The 22,947-nt window shown below is 43.8% G+C and overlaps 1 protein-coding gene across 1 annotated transcript in view; it reads left to right on the top strand.

Moving 5' to 3' along the window:
- dctn2 (dynactin 2 (p50)) overlaps positions 1–14,961 on the top strand; it is a 62,705-nt gene extending 47,744 nt beyond the window's left edge. The window contains exons 12-14 of the mRNA XM_084316801.1: positions 184–286; positions 8,105–8,196; positions 14,089–14,961. Of these exons, the coding sequence (XP_084172927.1) occupies positions 184–286; positions 8,105–8,196; positions 14,089–14,175 (282 nt within the window). The 3' untranslated portion in view covers positions 14,176–14,961. The remainder of the gene's footprint in view (positions 1–183; positions 287–8,104; positions 8,197–14,088) is intronic.
- The last annotated feature ends 7,986 nt before the right edge of the window (positions 14,962–22,947 follow it).

The following is a 22,947-nucleotide window of genomic DNA, read 5'->3' as shown; positions in this document are numbered from 1 at the left end:
CAAGTGGTCCAGATTTCTTTTGCTTGGGTAGAATAGAATGCTTTTGAGTAAGTAAAAGTCAAACGACATGACGTCCCGTCGCCCGGGGATCTTAAGTTCATTCACTCTATTTGAATTTGCCCGGCTGTGATATGTAGCTATGTAGTCTCCTGGTACTAAACTGTGTGTGTGTCTCCTTGGCAGGTGTCGCAGCTGTATGACATGGTGCAGAAGTGGGATGCCATGGCCACCTCCCTGCCTCAGGTGGTGCAGAGGCTCATAGCCGTCAAGGATTTGCATGAGCAAGGTAACACACACAGGGATTAAAGTTTTCTGTTGCTAAGATTTCCGTCAGGTCCAAGGGGGATGGAGTGAGTGAGATGGGTGTTGAGAGAGAGTGATAACTTCCCATTCATTCCCATTCAAATAAAGAAACTATCTCATTTGTGGACTTTGATGAGCTGCATCCAACCAGATGTTGTTCTTCGCAGATAGTCACACTCACTAGCCAATGGGATTGTTTACAGCGTGCATGTACACAGACCAGCATGGAATAATAATCGGCCAACTTTTAACATAGCGAATAGTTCAGAGTGATAGAATACGGTAGTTCGGTGATGGATATTTTTTTTATTATTTATTTATTATACTATTTTATTATTGTTTTGAATGTTCAATCAGTGAAAACAAGTTAACATAAACAATGGACAAATAGATAATGGTTAACTGGCCAGCTACCTAACATTACAGGAGGTAGCTGGCCAGCTAACGTTAGCCTCCCTTGCGCTTGACAAGTTCACGTTTAGCTTACCAATTTAAATAAATACAGAACCAAAAGCAAATAATCATGCAGGGTAATTGGTAATAGTTACAATCACTGAAAATGTGACGCCTCTCCTCTCCCTTCTGAATGAACATGGCACAGAGGACTGGTTTACACACTACCAGGCAAAGCAGTCATTTGCTTCTTTACACAAGTCTCTGTTTGGAGCCACAAGATAATAACGAAATATCAACAAGTGAATTAATTACTAGTATTTGACGAGCTTGAAATTACACTTCACCAGCACAAAGAGAGACGTGAATCTAGGTGAACGGAGAAGAGGATCCTTATTCAAGTCAAGAGTCAAGAGTTTTATTTGTCACGGCATACAAGTATACAATGAAATGCGGGTGGTATTGCCCGCAACGATGTGCATAATACAATAGTAATATATAATAGAATCCAATAGAACGACATTGTGCAATAAAACAAGTAAACCGAGTAGGGCATATCGGTATATGTACATGAGTTATTTACAGAGCATGGTAGGACATGCTAGGTCCTGTGGTAGTGCAATACACTGTTAGCTACGGATGAGGCACTGGATCTTTATGTACATGCTATATTATACAATCTCAAGTTATACTATACTATTCTTAAAGTGACCTTTCCTTTTGTAAAGTGACCATAAGTGTGAGCGTGTGCAGCATGAGTGTGTGTTTGCTCATGTTAAAGTGGCTGCTAGTGTGTGCGCGTGTACAGTATGTGTGTTGTGTGTGTGCTTGTGTGTGGAGAGTTCAGTGTTCAAGGCTCTGATGGCCTGGGGGAAGAAGCTGAGCCGAAGTCTCTCTGTCCTAGTAGCTGGTGTTCGCAGGCGTCTGCCTGACCTCAGCAGCATGAACAGGCTGTTGTTGGGGTGGTGAGGGTCTTTCATTATTCTGCAGGCTCTGGATTTGCACCTCTTGTTGTATAGAACCTGCAGGGGTGGTAGTGCAATACCCGTGGTACGCTCGGCTGAGCGCACCACTCTCTGTAGGGCCTTCTTGTCCTGTGCCATGCTGTTTCCATACCAGGCAGTGATGTTTCCAGTCAAGATTCTCTCTACAGCTCCGGAGTAGAAGGACTGGAGTATCTTCCCAGATACTCTGAACTTCCTTAACTGTCTCAGGTGGTAGAAGCGCTGTTTCGCCTTCTTTACTACTGTCTATGTGTGTTGTCCATGTCAGATCCTCTGAGATGTGGACCCCCAGGTACTTAAAGCTGCTCACCCTGTCCACGGTAGCCCCGTTTATCCTCAGTGACGTGTGTGTCTCCTGCTGTCCTCTCCTATAATCCACGATCAGTTCCTTGGTTTTACCAATGCTCAGGAGCAGGCTGTTGTCCTGGCACCAGCGTTCCAGTACCTCAACCTCCTCCCGGTAGGCCTTCTCGTCGTTGTCCGAGATCAGCCCCACCACCACTGTCGTCCGCAAACTTCACTATGGAGTTGGAGCTGAACTTGGCCACACAGTCATGTGTGTATAGTGAGTACAGCAGGGGGCTCAGAACACAGCCCTGGGGGGGACCCGATGCTCAGGGTGATGGTGTTGGAGGTCTGACCCCCCACCCTGACCACCTGAGGCCTTTCACTCAGAAAGTCCAGTATCCAGGCGCTCGGAGCGGAGCTCAGACCCAGCTCGATCAGCTTGTCCACCAGTCTGGTGGGGACTATGGTGTTGAACGCTGAGCTGTAGTCAATGAACAACAGTCTCACATAGCCCCCCTTCTGGCGGTCCAGGTGAGAGAGTGTGCTGTGCAGTACTTGGGAGACCGCATCATCAGTGGTACTGTTTGGCCTGTATGCAAATTGCATAGGGTCCATATCACTGGGGAGGGAGGCACAAATGTGATCCTTGACCAGCCTCTCAAAACATTTCATGGCCACAGAGGTGAGTGCCACTGGTCTGTAGTCATTGAGACCAGACAGTTTGAACAGAGACCATCTGCTAGGGGTGAAATATTCACAATGGACATTTTGGGAAGAAAAAAGTAAGAGAAAATGAGATTCAGACTGGTAATGGAATTAGCCTGAACCATGCATTTCTATTCAAAGCAAAGGATACAAATATAATGAGAAATGGATTCAAATTGGTAATGGGATTATGCCAAATCATGCCTCTTCTCACTCAGTTAGAGATGAGATGTTTGGAGTTGCATATTACATTATTATTATAATTGATCGGATTACTGCCAAACTGGCCGAAATAAAAACTATTGATAAATCATTTGGGAGTGATTGATCACCCAGCTCCTATTTGTTCCACTCCGTCACAGTTGAGTGAACGTTTTCTGGACTCTGTGGAGTTTATCTGCATCTCCTTCTGTCACATTGGTGGTTTGCTATCTTTTTTCTCCCCTTCCACTGATGAGAGTAAGGCACAACAACCCCCAGAAAGAAAATGCAATTTCTCTTCGATCTCAAATATACATTAAATTGTCAGTTTGAGATCTACCATAATGTGTCCTCTCCCTGTCCTCTAGATAGCAGTAAGTGGAAGGATGAATCATATTTAAAAGGGAGAATATGCACGCTCCCATAAGATAACGCTTGAAACATTGTGCGTCTATCTGAACTTATCAGGGCATAAGTTAAAGCTCATCGGGTATGAACCTGAAGAAACATGTGTGTATCTAAACTTATCAGGGCATAAGTTAACCTCTTAAGCCCGAGCGGTCCGGTACCAGTACAAGATTGATATCACGCCATAAATCCATCAATACAATTATTTTTCAAATGTAGCCAAGAGTAAAGACCCTAACCCGGTCAAAACAGCAGTCAAAGTGTATATTTTCAGCACTACGTTTGTTTACCAATTATTTTAACCTCTCAAGCCCTAGCCCTATTTTCTGAAAATCTGCCTAAAAATACATAAGTAAATGGAAGATTGCTCCACTTCTACAAGGTCAATTTGCATGTTCTAGGGATCTAGGGACATCTATAGATATCAGGGAATGTGGGCGGCTACGTGGCGTAGTGGGCAAGGCGCTCGCCACAAAATCTGGAGACGCTGGGCTCGCCTGTACGAGCCCAGCGCTCCACATTGCTTTCAGTTTAGCTGGTCGTCCGTACTAATACACATTGGCCGTATTAGGGGGTGGGAAACTGATGGGTGGGGATCGGGCGTTGTGGACAGCGACTCCTACAGGTCGGTTGGTGCGCCTGCGCAGTAGAATCAGGAAGTGTCGGGGGCAGCGTGAGCCTCTCACGCGTTACTCCTCGCCACTGAGAGATCGAGCTGCGCAGGTGAAAAGATGCGACTGCTGTTACCTCGAGTACCGGAGGGGACTTGTGCTATGTATGACTTAGTCCACATTGCAGCCGGCTTGTGGGAGGCAAGAAACAGCGTCCGTGACAGGGGAGGGTTGAATTGGATGATACGAAATTGGGATGGGAGAAAATATATAGAAAATGGGAGAAAAAGTGGATACAAAAAAAAGATATCAGGGAATGTATTCCCAGTGTTAGAAATATTGTGTCTGTTACTAGGCTTGAGTAAATTGTAATGAACAAAAAAAACTTTTTTCTTTTTCATCTTTGCTAAAATTGACCAGACATGAAAAATGTACAGTGTCTCACGTGTACAAAAATCTAAGCAAATGAATAAAGGGAAGATGATTAAATAGAAGGTTTTGTAGATACAGTACTAAATTCTGCCATCCTGACACATGCAATTTGATGATGGAACATATAGAATATGATATATAGAATATCAGGCCTATAAATGACCTTATTATGGCCAAGTCACACATCTATGGATCGCCCCTTTCCTTTTTTTTTTATCTACTTTTTCTCCACATTTTCTATTTTTCTCCCTTCCCCAATTTCGTATAGTCCAATTCTACCCTCCCCTGTCTCGAACGTTGTTAGGCTGCCTCCCACAAGCCGGCTGCAATGTGGACGAAGCCTTGCATCACGTGTCCCCTCCGGTACACGAGGAGGCAGCCGTCGCATCTTTTCACCTGCACAGCGCGATCTCTCAGCGGCGAGGGTCTGCGTGGGAGGGACACGCCGCCCCCGTTGCTTCCTGATTCTGCTGTACAGGCGCACCAACCGACCTATAGGAGTCGCTGTCCACAACATCCGATCCCCACCCACCAGCTTCCCACCCCCTAATACTGCCAATTGTATTAGTATGAACGACCAGCCAAGCTGGTAGCAACGCCGAGAGCTGGGCTCAAACCCAGCATATCCTGCGTTGGTGGCGAGCGCCTTGCCCACTGCGCCACCTAGCCGCCCCCCAAATCTCCCCTTTCCAATGGCAGAGTTCAATCGCGATTTAGTATCACCAGGCATGATTCACAAACCGTGAATGAAATCTACTGTACAGTTACTTTTTTTAAATGTAAATTTCTCTGCAGATTTTTTTTTTATCAGATTGCAACGCGTAGAAAGGTAGAGAAACTAACTACGTTCTGTTTTATGGCAACGTTCAGGTTTGTGGGATATCATCCTAAAAAATAAGAGAAATAAAAAAAGTCAATCTAGAAGTCGGATGATTGACAGGGGCTGGCGTGAGCTGGGAAGTGAGTGTTTTGACATTTGAAAGCCCATTGAAAGCCCTGGGTCTCTTCTCTCAAAAGACTACACAAGTTCGGTTGCGCCAAATCCTTGCGTCAATCCATGCCTTTTTCCAACTCGATGCCCTGAGATTATTATATTTCACTAATAACAGTTAACATTGGTAAACAAACGTAGTGCTGAAAATAATACACTTTGACTGCTGTTTTGACAGGGTTAGGGTCTTTACTCTTGGCTACATTTGGCAACATTCATTCATACAGTACATTCTGTAGAAATGGATTTATGGCGTGATGTCATTGTCGGTACCCTATAGTCGGGTTATCTCGCCAACCGTTGAGCGCCAAGACCAGAGTATAGTCGGGTTTTTGATCGTTTTCATTGTTTTTTCTTTTATTCGATTTTAATATCCTATACACTCTCACAGACCTAAGTGTTACCATTGGAACTCATTCTGAGACCCCGAGAGTGCAATACCGGCCTAATCCTGCTAGGTGGCAGTATCGCCTACCCTTTGAAACCTTATTTCACACTGTGTGTTACATTGTATATGGTCCAGGCGGAGAATTTAGACCAAGCAAAGTGAATCGCTTCATCCGAGCATATTTTGTGCCAGTTCATGTCAGGGACCCGATGGACATCAATACTGAAAATCGTGATCAGACAATTGGAATATTCTTTTTGGGATGCCTCCTAGTAAAGGTAAGGACTATATGACATCAACCCTACTTTGATCCAACAATGATTTCACATACTCCAAAGCGTATGCCGTTGCTGACGATCAGAGCATTTTTTTTTATCTACTTTTTTCTCCCATCCCAATTTCGTATCGTCCAATTCTACCCTCCCCTGTCTCGAACGCTGTTAGGCCATGCCTCCCACAAGCCGGCTGCAATGTGGACGAAGCCTTACATCACGTGTCCCCTCTGGTACTCGAGGAAGCAGCCGTTGCATCTTTTCACCTGCACAGCGCGATCTCTCAGCGGCGGGGGTCTGCGTGGGAGGCACACGCCGCCCCCGTCGCTTTCTGATTCTGCTGCGCATGCGCACCAACCGACCTGTAGGAGTCGCTGTCCACAACGTCCGATCCCCACCCATCAGCTTTCCCACCCCTAACACTGCCAATTGTGTTAGTATGAACGACCAGCCAAGCTGATAGCAATGCGGAGAGCTAGGCTTGAACCCAGCGTCAAAATAATCTAGTTCCCTTAAAATGCTAACGCTATTAAAAAAAGATATACAGTGGAGGTTAAAATAACTTGACTTGGCCTGAAAAAAAGTCAGTCAGGAGATTTTTTTTGCTTTAATCCCTGTGCCCGTGTCCACCTCATGTTTGATGTGGTGGTTCAAATAGAGAAGGCAGGTGTCAGTGGAATGGGATGTTCTGAAACCAGATTGGAATTCGTAGATTCGCTTTTTTTCGGCAAGCTACTTTTCGACCTGTTCGTAGACAATTTTTTCCATAACTTTCGAGATGGAGGTAAGAATAGAAACAGGCCGGTAGTTGCCTGGGTCTAATTTGCTGCCTTTTTTGTGCAGGGGGGTCACTCTTTTATGGAGAGGTTTATTATGTGGGTGATGATTGGGGTGATGGTGGCTGCTGAGTCTGAGGAATTTGGAGGGGATATCATATTGTCATGGCCAGTGGCCTTGTTAGGTTGGAGGGCGCTCAGTTTTTTTGAACACATCATCAGTTGTTACCATTACAAGTTTAAAATCGTCTTCGCGAACACCTATGTTTTTGTAGAGCGCTAGGATGTGTTCTACACCAAAATGCCCAGAGTGGGAGGGTAGTTTGTTAACCAGTGTTGTGGCTATGTTCGTAAAGAAGATGTTTAAGTAATTGGCCACATCCAGCTTGTCTGTGATGAGTGTCGTCTGTCTTAATGTTTGTAAATATGGTTTTCAGTTTCTTACTGCAGCCTAGTTGGTTGTTGAGTAATTTCCAAAGCTCACAGGGTTTGTTTTAGTTTCTCAGTTTTATCATTGACAAAAAAATCTTTTTTTGCAGATTCGATCATGGTATTTACATCATTTCTTAGCCTGTTTCGTTGTTGTCTGAGTTTAACTACGTGGGCTTGGAGATCACTGTTGAAGCTTTTGGCAAGCTTTTACTGACTTTTATGAAGTTCAGAGAATTTTTTGTTTCTGGTTTTCATAGCGGTCAGTATGTCCGAATGCATCCATGGCTCAGCATGATTTTTAACCCTGGTGGTTATTTTTCTATTTCACTAATAACACTTAAAATCATAGGTAAACAAACGTAGTGCTGAAAATATACATTTTGACTGCTGTTTTGACATGGTTAGGGTCTTTACTCTTGGCTACATTTGGGGGGGAAACGCAACATTAATTAATACTGTTCTGTATTGATCGATTTATGGCGTCTGGCTTAAGAGGTTAAAGCTCATCAGTATGAACCTGAAGAAACGTGTGTATCTAAAGAGCATTGAACCTGCTGAAGAAACATGCTCTTTATTTATAATAAAACACAAGATAGTTGTGCCCTAATGATAAGGATAAGCAACAAAAGAAAGTCTTAAGATGTCTATAAATACTATACTATGGAATTACATACTACAAATATATTACATGGCCCATAATGGACCCCAAACAGCATTGCCAACTTCAACAACACACCCGATGCTACATACCTACCCATCTAAACTGAGAGCATTTGAAGCTGTGTGCGGCACTTTCTTTTTTTAATCCCAAGTGTCTTGTCCTTTTTCCATCTCCTACCATCCCTCCTTTTTCTCCCTCCATCTCTCTTTTCATTCCCTTCCATCTCTCGCCATCTCCAGCCATGCAGTTTGGTCAGCTGCTGATGCATCTAGACACCACCCAGCAGATGATCAACAACTCCCTGAAGGACAATGGTACACTGCTAGTACAGGTAGGAAGTCAATGTTCATTTGTTGTATAAAATAATTTATATATCATTTTAGTTTGGTCTTTCTACATGATATAATATATTGTGAATTACTGTATTGGCTCGAATATATAACTTTCTCAAGACCTTTATTTATTTTTGGGATGTTTTTATTGTATTTATTAAATAAAATTGTAATACTAACAATACTGAGTCGGACGATGGACACTTATTATAAACTGAAAGTGTCTGAGTCGTTGTTCAGGGTAAATGGTTGTAAGATATTGTTAACGGTGCTCTTAGTTAACAGCATCAGAGGGAAGAGGTGATATGAGGAGGACCAGATAGAGGGAATAGTGTCAGACTTACTGAGAAAAGTTCCGTCCAGATCCACGGTGAGTATCTGGGTGGATCACGGAGGATACTGCGAGCGCAGGCTTGGCAGCTCCGGAGTGGAGTAGAATCTGAGTGCTTGTTTAGCACTGATGGAGCAGTAGATAATAATCCAGAGGAACAGATCAATCAACATGTTGTTGAAAAGCATACAGAAGCGTAGCAGAGAGCGGAGCTAGAAGACTCCGCCTTTTTGAGAGCATAGGTTGTGAAGCGTAGGCCTAGCCAAGCATCGCCTCCACGTTGATAAGCCAGCGCCAGCAAGCCTTGTCGACACACGGGGAAGCAGGCCGGTGCAGCCAGCGCCTCAGACACGAAGAGCAGGTGAAATACACTGGTTTATTGGTAATACATTTCATTTAAGTAAGCACCCATCAAAGTAAGCACCCATAAAAAAAACACAATCTAATATTGAGGATAATGCGGTAAGTGGCTGTTCTGTATGACCACTGGCATTGGGGGGGCGGGGGCAAGGTCCAGTGTCTCATCTGCATGGGTCATGTCATGGTGATATTAAAATAGGTTTCCTTAATTATCCTGGAGAGATTTGTTCATGCCAAAGCCTTCCCAATGCCCTGCTATGGAATTTGGACTGAATAAAGTACTGTAGGCTAAAAATGGCCTGTGTCCTTCATTTACTTTGGTTGCAGTAATATTTTAATGCGTTCCCGAAATGATTCTGGAGAAAGTGGAATTCAGAGCTAATGACTGTTAGCCTTGTGAAGTCCCTGCAACACATGGTAGACTGAATAAAGTAGTGTAGACTAATGGGTTAATAGTCTAAACGTTGTGAATTCTGCAGTATTGGCAAGGCAACTACACTAAACTGTGTAAACTACTTTGTAGGTTTTGCATGAAGGAAGGCTTAATAATACATTGCTGTCATGGGAGTAGAAGCTGGCATAATGGCACACGCCTGCCACAGGTATCATCGGCATAGGACTAATCTCTTATAGGCGAATGAGGTACTGCCATGTCCTGTCCCTAGAGGCCACGTCATCTAGTCCTCTGATTTGAAATGGCTTCTTTGAAGAGCGAGCCTGGACCACAATTTAGAATGCGTTGTTCATTCCAGTGACTTAATGGGAAAAGTGGAGGAAGAAGTTGGTGTTTAATACTCTTGAGCTTCTGTAGTACAAGGCCTTAATTATTGAACGAAAACCCTCTGTTGGTGCAGAAAGACGTCTGCAGGGTCCTACGTGTAGTGTGTTCACATTCCATAGACACATTCACACCCTGTACTCTGGTCTCCTCCAAGGCTTTCCGTCTGCATTGAATGTGAAATTGAAACGCCCTTATGATTCACTTGAGGGCACATCATTCTGCTCCTCTAAGCACCATTTCCCGGGTTACATGGTGTCCTAGAAAAATTGCCCGACAATGTTGACTTTCGGCAGCGCCGTCGGATGCTTGTTTAGTTTTCTTTTTGCGCTCCCACTCTGCGCCCTGCGCATCCAGGCCAAAAGGTTCTTTATTTATGTAATCTCATTTACATACCCTGCTATTTTGGGAAGGATTTTCTGTCCCCCCCCCCCCCCTACTACCACGCATCACCCTGTTCTCCTTTCTCTAAACACCTCCCCACTCCTCTTCTCACTGCCTCTAATGGCCTTTCCTCTCTACCTCCTCCTCCCTCCTTTATTCCCCCCCGATTCCCCTCTCCTTCCATCTCTTACCACGTCCTCCTTTACCTCTTCTCTCCATCCCCATCTAATTCTCACCTTCAACCTGATTTTCTCTGCATATCCTCTCCACCCTCGGCTCTCTCTGCGTCTCTCCCTCCTCTCTCCATCCGTCTCTGTCACCCACCTCTACAGTTTAATTCAACTTCATATTGGTCCTGACGTGTCGCAGCCTGGTGTTAAAAAGACCAATAAAGAATGTGGAGCCACATTGTGTGTATAAATGTACTGTTCACATTATTGACAACCTTGGACCATTCCGTTGTCACAACGTGTTATCACCATATCCATCTCAGCATCTTTCATCATGTCAGCCATTACAGAAAATCTTAAAATTCGATATCTTTACTGCACAAGGGGAATTAACACTTTGGTCGCCAGGCTTAAATTCAGAATAAACCATCCCACGCCAGCTCTATTTGTCTATGGAGAAGTTCCCCTTCTTTGCAGGGCTATAACTTTTTAAATTGTATTGCTAAATTGACATTACTATGGCCCATTCAACATCAAGTATCTATTGTTCAGGGTGTAGCAACGTTATACTTTTTCATTCACATATTCATACTAAAATATGGTCTAAAGTATAAGTATGTTTTTATTGTTTTCTGCAGATTTCTCCAGAACGTGATTTATAGCCCTAAATGCATTATATTGACGATTGTATACAGTTTGATAGCAATCGGCGCGAGATAAAAAATTTCAAATGGACGTGCTTCTAGAAGTTACTACTTATCATCTGATGTTGACCGGATGGGGGGGGGGGTCGTTTATAATTCCGTGGCCAATGTTAGATGATTCATCTAGTGTGGGTGATATGATCATCAGAGCAGTTTATATCGAACACGTTAAAAAAAAAAACGCTGAATCTCACCGTAGCTTCCTCGGGCCGTTGGGCGATGAGCGTGGAGCAGAAATATTCCTATTATGGGATGTAGAAATATGCGATCCATCTCCAGGTTGTATAATAGTATATACGTCCAAATCATGTTGTTTATCGAGTTATTGGTAACGGATTGCTATCCATTGTGTCTGATATCAATGACGTGTTACGGCGTCTTTGGCAGAATGAGCATGGCGGGGAATGACGTGGTAAGGCGTTTTTGGCGACCATAGTGTTAATTTCTTTATCCTGTTTGCCTTGGTCTCCGTTGTGGAGATGAACCATATGGGTGTTTTTAAGGCAGGTATCTGATGTCCCCTCACCCATATCAGATGACGGAGATTCCAATACCGATTGTTGCAGGTTCAAACCAGGTTAAGCTTTTCAGACAAGCCTGTCTTCAGATAATCAAGTGGTGGGCTGAGTAGTGTAGAGGTCTAAGCACTCGCCTACAATCCCAGTGTCAGCCATACCTCCGGCTTGACCAGTCGTCCCTACGAACACATTGGGCAGTGTTTGCGGTGGGAAGCCGTTGGGGTATGAGTCCTGGTCGTTGCAATAGCGACTCCTGCTGGTCGGTCGGAGCGCCTGTTCAGCAGGGAGATGGCGTGAACTTCTGTGCATGTTACGCTCTACTAGTGAAACTCTTACCTGTCAAGCAACTTCACATGTATTGGAGGTCTCTACACCCTCCCCAGACTGACTGAAGGGCAAAACAAACTAGTCAGACTACTGCTTGACCTGACTCCTAGAACCCACCTCACCCCTGCACACTTTGCCAACCTAGGATGGCTTAGAGTAGACGACAGAGTACAGCAACTTGCAATGGGCCTGGTCTACAAGATACACTACACGACCAAGGTACCCATGTACATGTCGCAAGCTATAACACTGAAGAAGGAATACATAATTCCGAAACATGTTTGTTTCATGCTGCCATTAAATTTTGAACCTGAGAGTGCTGGTCTGGCTTCACTGCTTCTTTTATATAATACTTAATGGGATTTCAGCACCCAGTGTCGTATCTTGAGAGCGCGGTCTAACTTGACATTTGACCCATGTACATGTCAAAATACTTCCCAAAGGTCAGTGAATACCACGATCACAACACCAGAGGGAGCTCCACAAATCATGTAAAACCCAGATTCGGCTCAAACAAGGGACTAAACACGTTTCGCAATTATGCCACAACAATGTGGAACGCCCTACCCAAAGCTGTAAAGGAATGTGAATCACTACCCACCTTCAAAAACACTCAAAGAACACCTACGGGAGACTGCAATTCAAAACTGGCCCCTACAAATGTCCTAACCCAGTTGTACAATAAAGACCAAGCATGGCTTTGTCAGTATTCCAATGTACCCAACCCCCCCCCCCACCTCCAATGTACAGCCCCACCCAACCCCACCCCACCTAACCAACCTCCTCCAATGTACGGTTTCTATGTCAAATGTAGGTCAGTATTCCAATGTACAGTGTGTGTGTCCCCCCCCTCCAATGTACAGCCCCACCCCACCTACCCAACCTCCCCCAATGCACAGTTTCTATGTCAAATGTATATACACTCTTTTTCTGGATTCTTTTTTAGTATCACAAACGGTACTGTATTTGAAAATCTGGTATGTCATAAATGTATAGATGTAGCAGTACTGTCTATCTGTATGTCGTGTGTGTCATATGATGAATTGAAAATGGAGGACCCTGATGGAAACAAGACGAAAGTCTTTCTCAGGTCTGCATCCTCTTAACAATTGTATGTATTGAGCTGTACTGTACTGTACCCATTCTGCAATCTGTTAATAAACTTTTCAATCAATCAATCAATCAATCAGTGCAACTACCAGGGGGGGATTGGCATAATGACAAAATTAAGGAATGGGAGAAAGAAAATTATAATGTTTTCTCACAAGTGCAGCGTTATTAAAATACTGGAGCAATTTAAGGTTGTCGTAACTGAGATAATTTTTTTGTTAAATGATAAACAAAATAAAGCCAGTTAAAAACCTTGTTAGTGTTATTCTGTTGTTCACTTGGCACTCATATTAAGCAACGCATCTGTTAAAAAATCTGAGATATGGACTGTATAAATACTGATGCAAACTGACCTATCTCAAACTTATTTAAAATGTTTCTACTTCAGTATTTTTCTCTCATCTAAATTTTTTGTCGTTATGCCAATTCCCTTCCTGGTCGTTGCGCGCATTTCCCCCCAACTTGCCGGCCTAGGGAGGGTTGATAGATACTATCAGTAGGAGTCAGCCAGCCGCTTCATTTCACCTGACAGCGAGGACTCTCGCTGGGGGATCACACTACCTCCCCCTAGTTCCCTTCCTTGCTGAGCAGGCGCCCCGACCTACCTGTAGAAGTCACTGTTTACAACGACCAGGATACACACCCCACCAGCTTCCCACCCGCTAACACTGCCAATTGTGTTAGTATGGACGACCGACCAAGCCGGAGGTACCGCTGACAGCTGGATTCGATACCAGTGTATCTGCGGTGGTAGGCAGGCGCTTAGTCCGCTGTGCTACCCAGCCGCCAAAACATTTTTTTTCTTTTTCTATTTTTCTCCCATCCCAATTTCGTATCGCCAATTCTCCCCTTCAATTCTCCCCTCCCCTGTCTTGAACATTGCTAGACTATGCCTCCCACTGGTCGGCTGTAGTGAGGATGGAAGCCTTGCATCACATGTCCCCTCCGGTACACGAGGAGGCAGCCTGTCGCATCTTTTCACCAGACAGCGCGGACTCTGTGGCGAGGAGTAACGCGTGGGAGGCTCACGCTGCCCCCGATACTTCCTGTCTCTGCTGTACAGGCGTCACCCAACCGACCTGTAGGAGTCGCTGTCTTTTTCTTGATCCTCCAATCACAACTATTGCTTCCCTCAGACAAACAAAGAAAAGAGGTCAAGGTCTCCACATACCGCTATCCTCTTAACTGTCTCCTTAATTTTTCTCTCAGGTCCAGCATACCATGAAGGAGAACTTGGGGGCAGTAGAAGATAACTTTGCCACCCTGGACCAGAGGATGAAGAAGCTCTCCAAATAAAAACAGCAGCAATCACTTGAGAAACGTCCCGGGGGGAGGAGTGGAGAACGCTGAAGAATAGGAGACGAGGCCGCCTCAGCCTCCCTTTCTTGCTCTTTTCCTCCACCTCTGCCTTTATCTGGAATGTTAGAAAGATGAGGGAGGAATACAAAATCAGATGGATTATCACACAGAGACCAAATGTTGTCTACTCCCCTTCTCCTCTCTCTTGCATTGAAATATCATCTTTGATATCGACAGAAAATGCATTTGTCCACTCTATACATGCCACTTATTTCGGTTACCTTTTTTTTTTAAAAGCTTGATGAGTTTTAGACTGGTTTGTTTATTATTAGTATTAATTCAATGAGAAATTCATCCATTCCCTTTTTGAACCTCTCATGCTATTTATTGGGGTATGTACCAGTATGTTCTGGACAGCTAAGACTTCTCACGGTCCTGTCGGTTGTTTCAAGGAGTGTTCTCTGGCGGTTAGTTGACACCTGAAGGAGGAAAGGACACGTCTTCAGCTGTGCACAAAAATCAACATCCATCTTGTAGCAGGAGTGTGTGTGTGTGTGTCTCTAGAGGCGAGCAGGTCACGGAAGGGATGCTTGTAAATATGCCTGTGTACCTTAAATGTTTCTTCATGCTCAGTCGCTTGTAACTATTATTATTATTATTATTATTATTATGACTGAGGCCAAATGCCACAAACTTTTAATCTCTGCTCTTGACTGGCATTGCCTACAAATGGACTGTAATTGTACATCTGTGGTCATAAAAACGGAATAAAAAAAAAGTGCTTTAAAATGTCCTCGGTTCATTCCATAGAGAAAAGTGTAACTGAAATGGACTTTCAAGTTGTCTAGTTTTATTTTGAGTTGTAAGGAAAATGTTGAAAGAATGTTTTATTGATGTTAACCCTTTCACTAACAAATGGTTAACCCTTTCACTGAGACAATACAGATCGTTAACCCTTTAACAGCCACACTACAGAAGGTTAACCCTTTCACAGCCACACCACAAGGTTAACCCTTTCACTACAGACTGTTAACCGTCTGTAGTGAAAGGGTTAATGTACCTAATAATAAACGGAAGCATAGGAAAACATACTGCCTGAGATGGTTGAAAGAATGTGTTATTGATGTTAATGTACCTATAAAACATCTAGAAGTATAGGAAAACATTTCAATGGTAGAGTCAAGGTCCTACAGCGGGGAAGCATTTATTTATTTTACCTACATTTACTTGTAGGAGAATGACAAATTTGCAGCTAGGTTAAAAAGTGCCGATTCCCATGGAAACATCCTTCTGGACTATAGGATCTAGACACTAATATAGGTACAGGAATTAATATTTGATTCAACCACAATGCAATGATGTAATAGGATTGCATTCTGAGCACTCACAACTCAAATGTCAAGCATTTTTTTTTTTAAATCTTGGCACATTGTATGGACACATTACAAACGGACAACATTGTAATGATTCATTTCAACCCACAAGGTACTTATGACCCTATTAAAAATAGTCAAATGTTTTTAGATGTGGGATTAATTGTAGTGCACTTGATAGCTATGCTGAAGTGCACTTAAAACCAGCCATACCAGCTACTAGATATGCAACATGTTCTACAGAGAACCAATATGAGCACTTTTCTATTTGACCTTAGGGGAGAGTGGGGTAATATGAGCCAATATGACTTAATTTATTTTTCTCAATACTAACAACTGCGAAGAGGATGAAGACCAGAAAAAGACTTTCGTCTTGTTTACATAAGGGTCCTCCATTTTCAATTCATCAAGACATTTATGACATACAAGACACTCATATTCAGTACTGTGTAAGAAAAAGATCATAAAAAAATATATACATCTGAAGGGGAAGAAACTGTGTACATTGACATTTACCAGGGCCAGTTTCTAATTGCAGCCACCCGTAGGTGCTCTTTGAGAGCGGTTTTGAAGGAGGGTAGGGATTCACATTCCTTTACGGCTGTTGGTAGGGCGTTCCACATTATTGTGGCATAATTGCAAAACGTGTTTAGTCCCTTGTTTGAGCCGAATCTGGGTTGAACGTGATTTGTGGAACTCCCTCTGGTGTTGTGGTCGTTGACTTCAGTGACCTTTAGGAAGTATTTCGACAGGTACATGGGTATCGTCGGGGTATAGGGGGACCCTGATGGAAACAAGACAAACGTCTTTCTCAGGTCTGCATCCCCTTAACAATTGTATGTATTGAGCCGTACTGTATTGTACCCATTCTGCAATCTGTTAAATAAAGTTTTCATTCATTCATTCATATCTTAGTGGTATATTGTATCTTGTAGACCAGGCCCATTGCAAGTTGCTGTACTCTGACGTCTACTCTAAGCCATCCTAGATTGTCAAAATGGGCAGGGGTAAGGTGGGTTTTAGGAGTAAGGCCATGCAGCAGTCTGACCAGTTTGTTTTGTGATGTTTGTAGCCTTGTTTTTATGGCCTTTGATGTGCTTTGGTACCATGAGGTGCAAGCATAGTCGTAGCATCCTCTTTAACTCATATTTTGAAGATCCTCTTGACCTCTCAGTCTCTCTAGCATAGGTTATTTTAGCAACAGTGTTCTCACCACTTTTCCCATGTGCTTCCCTTCATCAAAGCCTGAGTGAAATGAAGGGTTTTTCATAGATATTTTGTCTGGTATCTGATATACAGGTCTGGCTCAGATCAAAAGGTTCTCAAAACGCCCCAGTCATGTGTGTAATGTGTATGTATTACCACAAGATGGCAGCATAGCACCTTATGAAAGGCATGAGCTTCAGGCTTCAACTCACTGCTAATCAACTGCTTTTCAAATTATTTTCCAACTGGGCTCTAATACAGCCATACTCTTAAATCAGTTCCCTATAAATGTACATTTACAGAACACCTAATTTAGCTGAAGTGAAAATGTGTTGATAACTGGCTTATGTCAGTAGCATTTTAACATAACTAAATAAATATGTCTATTATATAAATTGTACAGGGTTATCCTGCATTAACACATTGACTGCCACGCTTCTATCCATCAATGTATGATCACTGCCACCAGTCTAAGCCTATGGAGATGTTCACCTTCTTTGCAGGGCTATAACTTTTTAAATTGTATTGCTAAATTGACATTACTATGGGCCATTCAACATCGATTATCTATCGTTCAGGATGTAGGAACGTTATACTTTTTCATTCATAGATTCTTCCAAAAATACCGTCTAGAATATAAGTATGTTTTTATCGTTTTCTGCAGTAATTCCTAGAACGTGAGTTATAAGCATAAACGCATATATAGATTATCAACTGCCGTTTGTTGCCGATACACGCTATATTAAAAATTTCAACTGTACATGATCCTAAACGTTATGACTCATCATGCGCGGATGAACGGGGGGGGGGTCGTTTATAATTCCGTGATCGTCCGTAAATGCTTTATGTAGTATGGGTTGATTTATTGATCAGATGGTTTGTAAATAAAGAAATGTACAATCGCCATGAAAATAACGTTAGTCCTCTTACCGTTCGCCGATGAGACTGGAGGAAAAAGATCCCACTTATTTGACGTTGATCGACTAGATCCATTTCCGGTTTGTATGGCGCAATAAACGCCCAAATCATATCGATTATTGAGTTATGGCGCAGCGATCCATATACACGGATGTGTGTCTAGAGTCCCACAACAATATGTGACTGCCGGACGCATTTCCCAGATCACCAGATCCATTTCCGGTTGTAACTCGCCCGATCATCCACCAGGCGGCAGTATTGAAGCGTTGCACTGTTGTGCAGAGTCCCACTCATACCTGTCAACCATCCCGTTTTTCCCGGGATTGTACTGTATTTCAACCTTCCTTCCCGCCGTCATTCCGTTAAAATATCTTCCCGTATTTTTTATTACATTTTATTTGTTTTTACAAAATGGCTGCAATTCCCCTCCGTGACGACAGGTGGCAGCAGTGTAGATTAGAAAGTTAGCACAGGAGTCAGACCGGAAGACGGTTGCAACCCGAAGAAGAAAAACAGCGACCGGATAAAGGAGTGGTTTAGCACGAAATGTATTACATTCTACAACTACCTACCTACAAGAGAAGAGAAGTGTTCTTCTTCTTCTTATTTGGATTTCCGGCAGTGTAGACGCATCGTGGCGTATTACTGCCCTCCGCAATTCTTTTGATGGGCTATTCTTCTTCTTCTTCTTTTCCCGCAGTCTACTGGAACCCGTCCTCCCCTACATTATCTATCTCTCTCTCTCTGGCTTGGTTGTGCTCTCTCTCTCTCTGGCTTGGTTGTGCTCTCTCTCTCTATCTGGCTTGGTTGTGCTCTCTCTCTCTCTATCTCTATCTGGCTTGGTTGTGCTCTCTCTCTCTATGGCTTGGTTGTGCTCTCTCTCTCTGGCTTGGTTGTGCTTGGTTGTGCTCTCTCTCTCTCTCTCTCTCTCTCTGGCTTGGCTCTCTCTCTCTGGCTTGGTTGTGCTCTCTCTCTCTCTGGCTAGGGTGTGCCTCTTTTTGATGTCTCTTTCTCTCTCTCTAGCTTCCAATCTCTCTATCTCTCTCTCTCTCTCGCATCCATGTCTGTTGGCGCTGGCTCTCTCGTCCATGTCTGTTGGCGCTGGAACTCTCATCCATGTCTGTTGGCGCTGGCTCTCTCATCCATGTCTGTTGGCGCTGGCTCTCATCCATGTCTGTTGGCTCTGGGCTCTCATCCATGTCTGTTGGCTCTGGGCTCTCTCATCCATGTCTGTTGGCTCTGGGCTCTCTCATCCATGTCTGTTGGCGCGGGCTCTCTCATCCATGTCTGTTGGTGCGGGCTCTCTCATCCATGTCTGTTGGCTCTGGGCTCTCTCATCCATGTCTGTTGGCTCTGGGCTCTCTCATCCATGTCTGTTGGCGCTGGCTCTCTCATCCATGTCTGTTGGCTCTGGACTCTCTCATCCATGTCTGTTGGCTCTGGGCTCTCTCATCCATGTCTGTTGGCGCTGGGCTCTCTCATCCATGTCTGTTGGCGCTGGCTCTCTCATCCATGTCTGTTGGCTCTGGGCTCTCTCATCCATGTCTGTTGGCGCGGGCTCTCTCATCCATGTCTGTGTCTCCTTCTTCTCTGCTCCTCTTGTCTGTCTCCTTCTTCTCTGCTCCTCTTGTCATACAATCATAATACAAACATCATCTCCTCTCTTGGAGGGCCCCCCCAAGAGGGGGAACCCTCCATCTCATCGCTCTCTCAACATGAAGGCGATGAGATGGAGGGTTCCCCCTCTTGGGGGGGCCCTCCAAGAGAGGAGATGATGTTTGTATTCTCAACATGAAGGCGATGAGATGGAGAAGAGAAGTGATACCGGCAAAGTGGGGTTGTTCCCGGAGAGCTCACTCTCGGCCGTGGTTTCTCAGTGTATAATGTATGGTGCTCTCCCTCAACATGCGAGTAGGGTGAGACAACACCATTCTTTAGTCCAAATAATACCTTACTTTATACTATATTATTGTCATTCGTTTAATGTAAAGTCAGTCTTACATTGGCACTGCTTTAACGTTGCATTTACCCATAATCCATTGCTGTATTAGACCCATGTGCCAGTATAAAATTCAATTATCCCACAGTGTATATAGAAAGAGACAATAAACACAAAAGTAACATAGGACACAATATACAACACAGGACTATGTACAATATAAATAGTGCCTACAATTAAATTAATGAATGAATTAAATAAGAGGTAAAAGAGAACTTAGTGTAAATATTCTTTCATTTGTGTCAACGTTATAAAAATACTATTGTATTCAACAAATTAATTATGATACACCACAATGTGCCCTTTCTATCTATTCTAAATCTATGGCCTCGCAATTTCACGGCTGCGCAGTGCAGACACAATATATATATTTATATGTACGAGGGGGAGGAGACTACATTGGGAGGGGGTGGGGCCGGGGGGAAGGGGGCGGGGCGAAATATCCCATTTTTTCAAATCCCAATGTTGACAGCTATGGTCCCACTGTCTCAGCAGAGGCTGGGTGGCGGAATTATGAATACCATGGCGAAAAAATTAAATATGATCTCAATAACGTCGTACGCCGTGGCTTGGCAGAATTCGCATGACAAGCAAACGTCGTACAACGTGATTGGCGGTCAATGTGTTAAGGCCATACACAGGCCATATTTTGAGGCATTGGAAACGGGGAATATTACATGCGATCTGAATGTGGTTTAGAGAAAGAGACAGAATCAAGTGTATAACTCACTGGGCTATACGAACCTAAATAACAAATCATGTGGATAAGGATAACTCACTGGGCTTTAAGGACCTAAATAACAAATCAAGTGTATAACTCACTGGACCTAAATAACAAATCAAGTGGATAACTCACTGGGCTATATAAGGACCTAAATAAGAAGGGGAAAACATTATTAGTTGTAATATTTTTGTGTGTGTCTAAACACAATGCATTTGTGCGTCAGGACCTTCAGAGTATCAGCAGATCTAAAGGAGAGAGTGCTGTCGTGGTGGACGCAGCCCGGGCAGGAGGCATGGCCGTGTCAGGTGACGGTATCAAAGTATCAACAACAAAGACAGACAGCAGATGTAGGATCTGGGATCAGGTACGTCTGATGACTCATCCATCAGAGGTCTGCCTGTTGTTAAGCCCCTGGAAGTGGATGAATGGCTTACTGGGAGACCGTGGAGCACGCATGCCATCGCCGACCAGGTGGTGATAGCTGAAAGCATCTCTTCACCATCCTCCTTCCTTCCTTCCTTATGGGTGAGCAGGGGCTGCATGGCTGGGCAGAGAGACCGTGTGGCTCTCAGTTGCTTTGATTAAACCGTCAAGTTGTTTTGTGTGTGTGTGTGTACCAGAGGATAATCTAGTGACTAGTCCTTATTCTATTCCAGAGGAGAGGGAATGGACCTGAACACTCCTCCTGCTCTAAGTACTGGGGTGTTGAGGAGGGAAGACCATACATTCTGCCAAGACAGGTCATGTGTAATAAACAAGACCTCAGACCCAGGGCTCCCCCTCAGAGGGGAATGCCGCGATGAGCACAGATACATACTGTATACTGTATATCATGTCCTGCTATTTTAGGTGGTGCAGATTGGGTCAGCACAGCCCCATCTGTCAGAAGACTCTTCTCCCACAGAAGGACCAAGGGCTTGCCACAGGGCCAGAGGAATATAAGATGCTTAGAACATAGGAATGAAAACAACTCTTATTCCAGCATAATTATATTCAAATACACTAGTGTGAGACTGTTGGTATATTAAAATGGTACATTTCAAGACCCCAGTGACTCTGCTGTTACAAAAGCAATTTTAATATTATTTCAGTTCGACCCAAATGCCCACTAAAAACCTAATTTGGTGACAACAAAAAACAGGGAACCAAAACAAACACTTTTAAAAATGCCTCTAGCGCAGCGAGCATGTCATGTTAATTATATTTTACTTTTTATTCTATTTTTACTTCTCCACTGTACTATAATTCTGTGACCTGTACCTGTATGTCTTCTACTACCTGTACCTCCCCTCCCCCCTCCCCCATGCTGCTATGATGCCTGAATTCCCCCAAGGGGATCAATAAAGGAATAATTATCTTATCTTATGTTAGCTTGTCGGGAAGGGGCTGAATAAAGCTCCAACGGGCTGAATAATGCTCCAACCGGGCTAAATAAAGCTCCAAAGGGCTGAATAAAGCTCCAAGGGGCTGAATAAATGACATGACCATTTTCAAAGGGGCCCCTAACTTGACATCTCACCTCAAGACGTCTGAATGACAATGGGTTCTATGGGTAGAGTCTCCCCTTTACAGATAGACCCACCATGCTTCACTCTTGAGCATCCAATGAGCCCAGCTGTATTCATGTGTGATGATGTTAGTCCCCTTAGTAGCCATTTCAATGTAGTGAAACTTGAACTCACTGTATAACATAACTTGTAGATAATCACAGCCTCATGAAACTTTACAACCACAAACTAGAAACCTGGGCATTCAGATGATAATGGCTTTCCTAGGTATAGTGACAATTGAGCCACTTTCAGAACAGAAGATCCAAACGCCCAAAATGCAATTCTTACAGAAATCTTTTCTACTGTGTTCTCCAGGGTCTTAATGTGGCATTATGGAGAGCTTTGTGACCATGTTTATCAATTATCAAGTGGTCAAATAGTTTTTTACATTTTGCACCAAATCTGTGTAACAAATGTTATCAACCTATGGTAACAACTTAGTTGAGAATATATAGACATAGTTGAGCATAGATATCATATTCCAAGCCTCTTTATACTGTAACTGACAAGCCTAACTATACACTGGTAAAGTGCCAGACAGCACAGCAGAAAAATTTAATAATATGTTGGCGTGCGCACACACCATCACCACAGCCCCAGATGTGCTGGGCTCAGCCCCTGATCTGTCCAGGTCCTAAACACGCCCCTGAGAGGGATGCAGGTGTTGGTGTCTACATCTACCACACTATCCCAACACCACCCTAACACCTACCATCTACCACTCTATCCCAACCCCACTCTACCCCAACACCTACCATCTACCACTCTATCCCAACACCACCCTACCCTAACACCTACCATCTACCACTCTATATCCCCACCCTAACACCTACCATCTACCACTCTATCCCAACCCCACCCTAACACCTACCATCTACCACTCTATCCCAACCCAACCCCACCCCACCCTAACACCCACCATCTACCACTCCAACACCACCCTACCCTAACACCAATCATCTACCACCTCTCTCCCACACCTCACAGGGCAAGAGAGTC

Source organism: Notolepis coatsorum, assembly GCF_963971535.1.
Source record: "Notolepis coatsorum genome assembly, chromosome: 6".
Taxonomy (NCBI): domain Eukaryota; kingdom Metazoa; phylum Chordata; class Actinopteri; order Aulopiformes; family Paralepididae; genus Notolepis; species Notolepis coatsorum.
This window is presented reverse-complemented; position numbering and strand designations above follow the sequence as displayed.